The sequence below is a fragment of the Pochonia chlamydosporia genome, chromosome 3 (genome assembly GCF_001653235.2).
Source record: "Pochonia chlamydosporia 170 chromosome 3, whole genome shotgun sequence".
In the NCBI taxonomy this organism is placed as follows: Eukaryota; Fungi; Ascomycota; class Sordariomycetes; order Hypocreales; family Clavicipitaceae; genus Pochonia; species Pochonia chlamydosporia.
In genome coordinates this window covers 1,764,922-1,777,306 of record NC_035792.1, presented here as the reverse complement: position 1 = coordinate 1,777,306, position 12,385 = coordinate 1,764,922, and the positions used below count along the sequence as shown (strand labels likewise).

General features: G+C 51.0%; 3 protein-coding genes across 3 annotated transcripts; 1 reads left to right on the top strand and 2 right to left on the bottom strand.

Moving 5' to 3' along the window:
• Positions 1-364: 364 nt before the first annotated feature.
• Positions 365-694, bottom strand: VFPPC_17731 (hypothetical protein; the record flags this gene model as incomplete). Its single annotated transcript, XM_022429420.1, has 1 exon — positions 365-694. The coding sequence occupies one exon, from the start codon at positions 692-694 to the stop codon at positions 365-367; it is 330 nt and encodes a 109-aa protein (XP_022285542.1).
• Positions 695-6,591: 5,897 nt separating this feature from the next.
• On the bottom strand, positions 6,592-7,959 carry VFPPC_04425 (homeodomain-containing protein; the record flags this gene model as incomplete). Its single annotated transcript, XM_018283782.1, has 3 exons — positions 6,592-6,863; positions 6,928-7,762; positions 7,819-7,959. The coding sequence occupies 3 exons, from the start codon at positions 7,957-7,959 to the stop codon at positions 6,592-6,594; spliced, it is 1,248 nt and encodes a 415-aa protein (XP_018144993.1).
• A 4,016-nt stretch (positions 7,960-11,975) lies between these two features.
• VFPPC_15789 (hypothetical protein) lies at positions 11,976-12,308 on the top strand (the record flags this gene model as incomplete). The annotated part of the gene is made up of 1 exon (XM_018293542.1): positions 11,976-12,308. One exon carries the CDS (start codon positions 11,976-11,978, stop codon positions 12,306-12,308), a length of 333 nt encoding a protein of 110 aa, XP_018144990.1.
• Between the last annotated feature and the right edge of the window lie 77 nt (positions 12,309-12,385).

The window sequence follows — 12,385 nt, the reverse complement described above, 5'->3', positions numbered from 1 at the left end:
CGGCAGTCGCTTACCAATAGTAATCAATGATCCATTGACGCCTGCCGCTAACAACTGTTGGTCGCTCCTTCCAGTCGCCGGATGACCGATGGCTGATGACTGATGCAAATGGCGCGCACGCGCAGTCACGTTATTTGTATGGCCAAGCATGACGCATAAGGATTCGTGGCTGCCTCACATTTGCACGGCGGGTTTTACCTCCGACGTCCGAAATTCTTGCCAGGTAAGCCCGAAGCCGAACGCCATGAGTGCTGCCACATGCATCAACCACGGTCATAAACGGGCTTTAGCCACTGCATTTCTTTTTACCAGCTATGAAGATGTCGTAGACTACAGCAACAAGTGTCAGACCGTCCTTCTATTGTCACCATACCATGTTAGCCAGTTGAGCACGACATTGTTGTGCACCTAGGCAGGTTGCACAGCCCGGCATCAAATCCACACAACCGACAGCCAGCCAATTGTTCAACCTACGCGTCAGAGTTTCAGCAGTACCATCGAAATTGTTTCGACTACCCCTTCCATAGGCCCCTACCAAGGACAAGGCCAATCTCACGACTCGCCTGGGCCGCCCATACACCATACGGCCTGTCCAGAAAGGAAGCCAAACTGGTCTTGGGAGGCTGGTTGTGCGACGCGGTTCAAACCTGTCACAACAACTAAACGGAGAAGCTTCCATGGCCAAGCCAGACATTGGCTTCACATGATTTCGCACAGTACCAAGGTTCAATCCGGCCAGAGTTTGCTATCATCGATTCTAGTGCCTTGGTGTGGGATATGTCAATGCGGTGACTATTGGGTTTCAGGAGATAACTCCTGGCGGCCACAGCTGAATCTCAATTTTCGGCTCCACAATTGACTGGCACGCAAACGAAGGAGCTACCAATGCAGGGTGAGCATCAATTCAGATGTCGATATCTGCATGGTAGCGGGATTCTAAGGTATGTTGCGTTGAAGTCGTCCTGTCACATCGAAGCATGACGCTCTGGTCCAACGGTGCACTCAGCACCAGACGCCATCGAGAGCTGGCTTTCGCATGCCACAGTGGCGTATTATTCGACTCGGCTTTGCGGAGTGACACGGTTTGTCTTTTATAACTAAGAGTGTCGGAGTGAACCTTAGACTGTCGATCTGTACTCCGTTATTTTTCCTGCGTCACATCTGCGGCCAGCGAACAGCGTGTCACGTAAGGATTCAGGGTCTGGAGTACGGCCTCAATTCGTCTGACACTGGATATGCAATTGGGATCTGACTTTGAATGATCTTAGCCAACCTCTCTTTTGTCAGGGGAAGATACGCACATGTTCTGATGGCTGTGATATGACTAGGGCTTGCTTTGTTTGGTGCATTGCCATCCTATGATGCGCATTCACATGCCTAGAGTCTTCTACCCTAGTGCTCTGGATGTTTCCAGGGTCAAATTCCCATCCGCCACTCAGTCCGTTTTATTGTGTCAAGATTTGCGTGTGCCAGTGCTGTTTGTATAACAATGGTTCCTCAAACTGGTCTGTAGAAACTGCTGGATAGAACCCGTAGGAAGAGACCAGCCATAGAGCCTACTTTCTGAACCATCAGCCAAAAGCATTTGTACTGAAATGTCCTACTTCAGGCATTTGGAAGTGATTCGACAAGCCACTCTCTCCGACGTGTGCTCAGAGAAATCCTTATCTTCCATGATGGGCGACATCAGTGAGTTTGCAAAGGCGAGATGTAATCAGTTGCATGTGCCTTCATGATATTGTCCTGTAAGTTTCTTGGTTAAACAATGGAGGATATGCTCCATTGTTTGATCAGTAAACGGTAAGTGGTAAAGGTTTAAGTCCACGTTGGCCGATCGAAACATGTATCCAAGACAGCTTCAAGCCGTCCTCTTCGTCCCTTGACAGGCAGGGTATTACAGTATGGTCACCGAATGTGAATCACAAAGCCAGATATGGCTTGTGCAATTTTAGGGAATCAAATAAACCGTTTGACAATTTAGACGACGGTGTAGGTTACGTTGTTGCGTATTCAGTACTCCTGTGACGCCCTGAATGCCATAGACCACCGGTTATGTGCCAATTTTGGGCGAATAGCACGGCGCCATTGCTGCCGCGAGCTTGACATCGTGTTTCACCATCTTGGATCGGTAGGCTGGGTAAGAGGACTGCGAGTGTCCATGTCTTCGAAATATCACCTGAAGAATTGGGTTCCCGACTCATTTGCAATACAACGGAGTCCTATTGGGAGTACGGAGTACTCCGTAGTCCAATGTCGTTTGCGGAGAGTGTTGCGAATCTTGGGTATGAGTCGGGAGAGCATGAACGAGGTCATACTCCCTTCAGAACTCAGAAATCATTCTCGCGTTGACTAATGAAAAGTGCCGTTCTGTCTCTATCCACACTATTGCTCCGCTGGGTTCTGTATTCGGCATGTGAGGCGCTAAAGTGATTGCCAGAAAGTTTGATATCCTTACCCGACCAATATCCACTCGGATCTTGGCGAGAATGATGCGTGACATTCACGCCAGTGCCAGGTTTAAAGAAGCATGTACATCGGTATTTGCTCGACCGATAACGTACCGACCACCCGGAAATGAAACCTCGAGGTGAGTTGCGTAACACATGGCGTCAGCATTTCCTAGACATTCTTCCCAAGCAGAAGTCCGAGCTGTCGGCTGCTTCCATGATTGACTCGTACACCTGACCCAACAAGGCCATAAAGCCGAAGCCTATCGTCGTTTATGGCATGCGGGGAGACATGTTTTGGATAGTCTGGATGCAAAACGTGGCTTTTGCTTCGACGACGCAGCTGGACCCTTGACACGAGCAACACACAGGCGTGAACTGTTGGCGCCTGACGTTAGCGACGGCATTGGGACCAACATGCTTGGATACCTCACATCCCAAGGGAAGACGAGAGCGCACCGTCCCAGCAACGTTACTAGGTGGAGGAATGGGGCATGAGCAGGCGGAGGACAGATGACAAGACGGAGAAGGGATCCTAAACATTGGGGAAATTTGGACGTCATGTCAATGACATTCAAGGATGTCAAAGTCCCAGACATGTCAATTGCCTGACACCAGACATCATACCAGAACATATTGGACAAGACAGTGTCACGGGGAATACCCTGTTCCCAGGTGGCCGTCGTACCTTCCTTGGCTGGGCGGATGGGTCTGGCCACTCTAATAAGTCACTTCAATGTTCCAAAGTTGGCCAATGGGCAAAAATACCAGCAACAATTTCACTCCTCCACACACCCATACCAGACTCCAATAATGACAGTAATTTGTATCTCATCAAAATGCGCCCTTCAGCGACGCAGAACCTTCAAAATTCAGTATGGAAAGAGGCGCAGCATCCGAATACACCACAGCAAAGGGGAATTCGACCGCGACGAAGCGAAAGGTGTTTCCGCAGACGTGCATCTTGTAATCTGAAACAAGACACCAAGTGGCTGGCAGCCCAGAGAGAATATGTCTCGGCATCAAGCAACCTTCTGGGTTCTAGGAAGGAACTTTGCTGGCTGTCTGTCAAAACTACTTTCACCGGCTTTTGTCATGTCGAGCACATGACGATACTGTATCAATTTAAGATACCGGGATATGTTGTTCAGGTACTCTTGCACTCTACTCTACCATTCAATGCGAGATGTTCCAATTGCAATCTAACCATCTCCCCATCCAAGGGTCAACAATTACACCAGATGCCCAGACGCCGCCTGCTACTGAGTACAGTAGTAGCCTACACCCCAGCACAACGGTGCCAAGCGAGCCAAGGTCGTAGCGCAAAGTCAAACAAGCATCCTTGCTGGGCTGCCATGTTCGCCAGCAACCACCTCCACCCTGCCACAGGGTGGTCTTGTTTCTTGGGGGCCAAAAGGCCAGGCCCCCTTGTCGGGCTGAGGGCCGCATAATTGTTCTCAGTTATTCGTTCGTGGTGCATTTCTGCTGAACAGGCGACGCACTGACCCAATGCTGACCTTCCAGAAAATTGAGTTTGCTAGTTTTCGGCTTTGCCATCAAAGCAGCGATTTTTGACACCTGCCCTCCACAACCAGGAACGGGAACTTGGGGCCAAGCAAGGATCGCCCGCAGTTTGCGCTACGTTTACACCGCACCGCGGTATTTGATCTCCATCTAGCAGATGGGTTGACTGCGTCACTGCCAAGGACACTTTATTGACCAATCAGGCGGTTTGCAACAGCAAAACAATGCTATAGTGCCTATGCAATCGACGAGGAAATAATGGACATTGCCATCGAGAATAATTGTGACATTAGTCCGCAGTTTCTGAGGGATCTCATAGCGAATACTTTGGACTGACACTGACACTCAGTCACACTCCCCTGTCCATGTGTGCTCAGGCAGGGAGTAACCCGTCACTGATACTGCCAAGAAGAACATTGCTGTTAGAAGACCCTGCTGGAGTGAAAGACAGATATACCGGCTAGCATCTTGTTAGTTGGTATGGTCGGGTGGTGTTGTACCGAGTCTTCTGTACTCGTTACACTGTTCCCGGTTCACTTCCCATATCAGTTTGGCTCTGGGAATCACCAGACTCACAGCCCTGTTCTCATCCAAGTGTCTCTGAACTGTGGAGCACCAAACCTTCGATCCGCGCAGGTCTGGTTCGAATATTAACTATGTGTTTTGACCAGTTTGCTTGCTTCTCATTTTTAAGGGCGGCATCGCCGGCAGAAACAAGGTTTCGGATACGGCACGCCTTTCGACTGCTGTACGGTGTTCATCGGATGCCACGCTTGCATTCCCAGTGCCAATGCCACAATTGCGACGGATTTTTACAAGGACAACGTCGTTGCTATGGAAGGCTGGACTGCAATACCCATTTGCTTGAGCGGTCTCTTCACAAGACTTCAGCGCCATCGCCCACATCGTTGGAATGTTTGTCCCGCCACCGTGGAAAGCTCCGCTACCGCCAACGCCTTATGACACCAGCGCGCCGGCGCAGATCTTGGCTGGCCCTCAACGAACCAATATCTCTTGAAGGGCTTAGACCTTCCCCATCCGTCCGCAAAGGGCCCGCGGAATCACCTGGATAGGTAACTAGGCCCCTGAAATTTCCTAGTTTCTGGTTTTTTTGCTTCAGGAAACTTATTCGGCTGCCTGAATATGTGGAGCATGAGAGCAATTTTGGGACACACCTTCAGAGGCAGCCCAGCCTGTCAATGGTCGAGGGTGACCATACGACCAGTCCCATCACAAAACCAGTTTGCCATGAGTCCGTGACTCTCTTCCATAAACCCGCTCTGTTGCTATACTGTATGGTGTTTCTAGCAGAACATAGGTTGTCGGGAAAGACACTCGGCCAATCGCTCTTCCTGCTGTTTCCCGTGCACATAGGTTACTAGTGCCAAACATTTGACTCCCACAGCCCGGCATTCAGACTCCTCAACCCCAGTCCCCAGAGTCGCAGGCTTAGACCTGCGGACATGACTAGCTCACTCCGGTGAGTCCAGCGGAATGACCACGGTGGGAAGCTCTTGAGCGAAAGGAGGCTGCGGCACCGTTCAGTCCTTTTGAGGCAACCCTTGCGCTTGCCAAACGCCAAATGCCAGCTCTCAAGGATCCGCAATCTACCAGTTTACCAAGGAGTCAATGACAGCTCTACCAAGGCCTTGGCTTCGGTCTGCAGTCTTGGCTGTTTCTTTGACAAATGGCGACAAATGGTGACAAATGGCTGGAGTATCCCAGGAGTCGTCACCCAACCATTGCATCTATCCCTTACCGATCCAAGGGTGTATGTAAAGTGACATTCAGCAGGCCCCTGTCGGCGACGATACATAGATACCATATTACACAATTGTCCAGACCACTCCATTGGTACCTTGGCAAGTGAATCGGATGTCGAGTGTAGCATCTCATAATTGCCGGGTAGAGCCTGACAAGGAGGGGGGGATGGTACAGGGCATAGCAAACTAGATTCGAGTTCAACTTTCGGAGTATTGATGGGTGACTTGGCTGCCAGGGGTGTTTATATTATACAATCAAAATCAAACGCACTTAGCTTTCGACTAGGTTCGCCAATGTACGAAAACCTGACATGGCGCTCGAATCTAATGAAGGGACTTTTGGAAATGCAGCAACACACCATTCGGATTGTATTGTATCTTCAGTGTGCCACCCAGTGGCTCTCTGTTCAGTATTCTACCTTGCTCCCATCACATCCAGGTACATTGAACGGGCACTGCCATTGTAATTGTCCAGACATCTAGAATCCCAAAATCAAAAAAAAGACAAATTAAAGACAATCAGGGCCTAAATATCCCAAACATGTTGCCACTAAATTTAGAGCCCAAAGTCCTTTACCAAAGGTATCCATCGCCATGTTAAAATAAAACTCCATGAATATGAGGGAAGGCGTGTGCGTTGAAGGCGGACACGAATCAATAATTCCTGATATCCAAAATGCTGCGAAAATAGCTCCCAAGACTCCCAAGTTGGTACAAGTTGCGTGTATATGGCCAAGACCGGCCATATTCATAAGACAAGAGAGCGAAGAAAAGTGTTTTAGCCCGAGCTAAGAATCAGCTGGTCTGGTTGTATACGGGGGGGAAGGCGAGGGTCCTCGTTCCTCCGATCTCCCAGTTCACACACTCAAGCGGTTCCGGCCGGCCAGGCGTCCAAGATGAGGATCCGACATATCATCGTCGTATCCACCGCCCTCACCATCACTCAGCGGTATGCAATCCTCACGCTTGCCCCCATAGTCTGAACCTTGCTCCGTGGAAGTCAAAACAGTATTGTCGCTCCCACCCGCACTAGAGCGACCATTCATGGCATCTGACTCGGCCCGTGCATTGTTGATCATTGTTGGTAGCTGGCGTCTTCGGGCATTAATAAACCAATTAGAAATCTGGTCTACACGTTTGTCAGTATCTTGATGAGAATTGGATAGTTCGTAGTTCAAAAACGTAGAACGTACTCATTTGAAGTCCAGTCTGACGCATCAGGTCTTGTTTCTCGTCCTCCGTGGGATATGGGTGCTGTAGGTGGGCAACGAACCAAGACCGAAGCTTGTCTGTCGTCTCCTTTGGCAAGTTCCCGCGGCGCTTCCGTTGCTTTGCATCGCCACCGATACTCATACTGCCAATATCACTATATCGTGACATGTCTGAGTAGTTGGACCCGTAAGCGGCTCCTGCCGAGAAGGGGGCACGATCATAGGAACGAACGGAACTAGTCGATAGAGACTGAAAACGGGACGGATGGTGGTAAGCATAGCCATAATCATGACTTTGGTACGGAGACCGATCCATTGTCGGTGTTACGGTGCTCGCTACCGTAGGTCTGGGAACAGAAATCGATTCGGTACTCGTTTCCAGTGGTCGATGCGTCGACGGCGCCTCCCTCTCATAACTGAGACTGGGAGGTAAGCTTGGAAGAGCTGGTCGTGATTCAACGCGGCTATTCACGGAGACATGTGCAGAAACGGCAACTGGGGGAGCATAGCTGTTGTTTCTGGATGGGCTTCTTGCCCAATAGTCCTGGCCATCTGCAGTTGGGTTGTGATCCAGTCTCGGCGAAATGTGGCGAGTCTGAGGTGCCTCGGGGCTGCGGTATAGTCTTGGAACTTGCTTTGCTCTGAGAGACTCCTGTTCATCCTCGTTTGAAATTCGTCTCTTCTTGTTAGCATTGGGAGCGTGAACATATTCGGGTGATGCCAGTGTCCCAGCCATCGGCGGGTGTGCTTTCTGGGCCGACTGGAGGCTAGGGGCCACATCTGCTAGGGAGCTCTCGAGATGAAGATCTGGAAAAGTCTTGAATTCGTTAGTCTGCCACTGCCAATACTCATGGGGCTACGGCGGCCGCATACCTGACGGATTGATGGGAGAGAAACATGCTTGGACTCCATCCGGGGGCGGGAAGATTCAGGAGGTGGTCGAGTTGCGTTCCAAGGCAAATCGTTTCTGAAAGCCGGATATGGCGAAGGTGCTGGCATCGTGAGGATAGACATCTTTGGTTGTTGGGTATTGTTCAGCCCAGAGTTCTTGTGGAAGTTGTTGCGCCGTGAAGGGCTATAATCCATTACAGGGCCGGCTATATGGCAAGAGTGCACCTCGATGTGCCCAATTTCCTTGGAGCCCTCTACCAGTCCCTTTCTCTTTAATCAGTAACTAATGTCGTGTTTATGAGGGCGGATTAATCGGAAGCGGTGACAGGAGATGAGAAGCGTTGCGAGCCAGACCCAGTTGGTGAGCTTGCTGAGGTCAAGAAAAGGAGAAGGAAATAATCCGTTGACTGATGACGAGTTAAATCGTGTCTTCCCTGCTTGGATAATACAGCATGTAGGCAAACAGTTGACTTCCACCGATAGTATGTAAGAGTCTTGACTTTGCAAGGTGTGGTCCAACGGGTCACTAGGCCGATGTCACTGAGTTGGCAATGGAAGTGGGATGCCAGTGTCTTTTGTATAATAAGGCAGTGAAAGTGCCGGGGTCAGTCTTGACGGACTAAAAAGACAGCCCTAGGGACTGGCAGGCCAGAAGACGGGAACCTCAGATCAACGCACAGGGGCACGGATCAAACATCCAGAAAGGGGAATGGTCGAGAGGCTCGCCTCCAGAACGAGCAGCAAGTCCGTAAGGGACATACAGGTCGCTCGGGTGTCATTCAAGAACAGCCGACAAGCAAGAACCGATAAGCCAAGCTAAGCCAGTAACTAGCACAAAAGGTACGCCATAGTACGCCATGAACCCCACGACGGATAGCGGCCGAGGACGGGACTGACCAAGGAACCTGTGGATCATAGCCTCGAGGAAGCCAGCCGAAGCACGGAGTACCACTTGTGGCTCCCAGTGGTCACGACCAGAATCTCATTAATAAAGAAGCCAGGTACTGACATGAGCAGGTTGTGTGCTAGCCAAGGGTTGACAAGGACCGATGGAACCTCACACCACAATCAATGTCTTCCAGATGTGCACAGAGAGTATAGGGGCGTCAGCTTTCAGTTGAGAAGGCCGGAACGGGTGTGCCACGGATGCAAAAGGGCACTCAAAAAGGTGATGGCTTGACCAGTATCCAGCAAAACATGGCGTCAGAAGCCACAGCGTACGTTCTTGAGGTTTCCTCTGACCGGCACATGGGGCATGTGGAACTCATCGTTGTGCCAATGGCCCAGCGGACGGTACATGGTACAAATTTATCGAAAGCATGCGCCGGAAACTTGGCTGTATGGATTGAGTACTACCTCTGGGTGGTCCTCGGTTCGGAGGATCCAGGTTCTCGATTCAGGAAGTCAGATGGAAAGTCGAAAGAAGCGTGAATGAGCCGCTAGTGGGCAAAGTGGGTTAGCAAACTCATCAAGGGCGTCAATTGATGTCCCCGCCGGGGTGGAGATAAAGGCTGTGGGAGGTGTGCCACAGCTGGGCGTGAGTTTTGAGCTTGACCTGGATGGAGGAACTTTCCACGCTGCACGTTCCATTGTGTCACATTTGGCATCCCCCAGTCCCAAGATGATGGATGAGTGGCTCCAAACTTCGAGGCCTTTGCTTTGACACGAGCGGCCTGATCTCCGCCAAGCCCCTTGAGGGAGTGTCTTGTCGTGTCAGGGCAGGCTTCCGGAGATGAACCAACAGCGGGTTAATTACACTACTTAGCCAGTATTTCGTCAGCGGCAAATGGCAGGATTGGACGCAGCACACCAGAAGCCGAACGGACAAGCCGCCAGGCCGTGGATATGCTGTACAGAGAAGTCGGCTCCAAAGGTCCGGCAGCGACCGTTGACCTCTTGCAACATTCTGTTGGACTGAGGCGGCGTCGAGAGGACCCGCGTGAGCATCCCCGTGTGGTTGCGCTCTATGCAAGCGAGCCAAATTGCACCCCGACCAGACGCACAGCAATTTATGCAAGCAAGGCACATCCATCACCAGGCTCGATCCATTGTCGACATCGACCCCAACTGCCCTGGCAATTCCGGTCGCATGGCCCAGCGCCCGGGTTTCTTCACACGGGGAACGGACCAAACCAAGAGTCGGGTGGTTGTAACGACGTGGTAATGGGGCCGAAAACAAAGGGACCTTGTTTGTGCTTCTGCTTCTGTCACCCGAGCCATGCCTTCTCCACCAAGTAAGGCAGTTGTCGAGCTGGACCTTTGACTTTTGATGGCACTCGGCAAAGCACTAACTGGCTGCGCTAAGACGCCATGGCACCCCGCCACCGATGATGTTGTCATTCCCCCTGTCGTCCAAACAGCGTCCCCAAGTTCAATCAGATGTGCCCAGCATATTGCACGAACGGAGCGTCGCATCAAGCTGTTCAACCGTCTGTCCGACACTCCAGGTGGTTCTCATGACATGAGCAACCGGGGCCCCTTGCAAACATGTTGTGGTTGGTATTGGTTGAAGAGTTTGAGGTTTGGTGTTCAATGCTGGTGAATCTCTCGACAGAATGTCCTGGGACGCGATGGCCGTCCTTATGCTGTTCGGTCTAGGAGAGCTAAATGAAATAAATAGCCGGAGGAAGCGAGACAAATGAAGGAAGCAGATGCCAGCCAGAAGCCTGTGGTTTCTCTTTCGTAGATTGCACTATACTGCACTCCTTGCAGCGTCAGGCAATCAAATAGTATACTTCCCAGCCGTACGAAACCACATAAGAAAATATGTCTCACGGATTCCTGCCGAGAGCCCAGCGTTGAGGTTCTCTGTGGAGCTGTCTGGTGGACCTTTCTTTAGGAAAGGTCAAGTCCTCGTGTCTCTGAAACCTCTGGCACCTCCAACCTACAACATACTAATCAGTGCCACTCGCCGAGAGAATTCGCACAGCGCCTCTCATGTTGGCTGGCCTGTCCAACTTCTACTTACCTGAGATGTACATGGGAGGGGTCTCGATGTATGCTACCGCTCCTTCGAGGTCAAGGGAGCTGCGACAATCCGGATGAATTAGGTTGCGTGCCAGTTACACACGCCGACGCACGCCACGCGTGAGCCATGCTGCTGGATCAACGGTGTGAGCGAGTTTTCTCCAGCTGTTTGACGTTTCCTGTTTCCCATTCTTCCTGAATGTACGGAGTACATGGGAGTCCTATTCTACCATCTGAGAGCAACCCAGCCGGACAAGCTATCCTTGCATAGACGTCGATGCAACAGAGACAAACTCAGACATTGGCATGTTCGGCCCCCATCTTTTGATGTGCATGTAATAATACGAGCACATATATGGTGAAGATCGTGCATGTACACGTTTCCATCTTGAGAGGAGATAACCACAGGTCTCCAACTTAAACCACGGTGAATTCTGAGAGACGGGCGCACAAGCACATGCTATTTGTCCGCCTGGGTCGTCGACCAATTTCTCGCGGGCCTAGTTTGACAGGGAGTCACCTGGTAGCTGTCAAAATCGGCAATGGCCAGACTGTTCGATTATCCGTGGCTCATCCCACACGGAACCAGCATTTTTCACGAGTAGGCCTCGTTAGCGCAGATGTGCAACGGAGAGAACTGCGAACCTGTTGAGGACTTGCTTGGGTCTTTCTGGCAAAGTGACTGATTGACTAACTGACAACGCAACGCTAGCACAGACAGACAAACAGGCTGAAAGCCCCTGTCAATCCTGCATGCGTTGACAGTCGTTCCAAGATCCGGCCAGCCAAGTCAGAAGTTTGTGTCAGCGGAATATCAAGATGCGACTGGCTGAGCAGACTTCACAAGGGAGCAGTCGGCGATCTCTTTGTCCAGATCGGGGCCGGAGCTGATGCCCGTGGGGCGGCTGTCAGTGCAGGTTTGCTCCACGCAGAGTCTGTAACTGCCTCCATCGAGCTGGTACATCCATCCAGCATCGGGGAACTCTAATAAGAGCAAACATTGGGAATGATGGTGGAAATAAGGGCAGGGTAAGGTATGGAATGATGCCTCGTGGGTGGCAATGACCATGCATATTCAAACATGAGGCACGGGTGAATTAGGAGTGAGGTTGTGGATGCAGGTCGCCGTTTGGCCAACGAGGCTCCAGAGAGAATGATTTTGAAGATTAAAAATGGCGTCTGATCACCCGACGCCTAAAACGGAACGACGAAACAGGAAGGAACGAAGGAACATCAAGACCAGCATCACCAGCAACTCCAACTCCAACTCCAACTCCAACTTAGGGAGATCCAGTCAATACCGCCAGAATTTTCTTGGCTCGCTCGATTCAGACCTTCACGTCGCAAATTATCATCCACGACGTCCACACAACTGTGCCAAGTCAAAATCACAGAGTCCCGTTTCTTCTTGTTGTTGCCAGCTGCGAACAAGAAGGCACCAACTTCCAATTTATCCCTTGATCCCCAGCGGTGTGCTTCAGAATACCCAGAGACCTGCTGGTTAAGTGTGAGCCACGTTGTTTGAGCCAAAGTCAAAATCAACCCATTATTATGCACAGCTTCTGGTTCGGCCCCTGTTGTC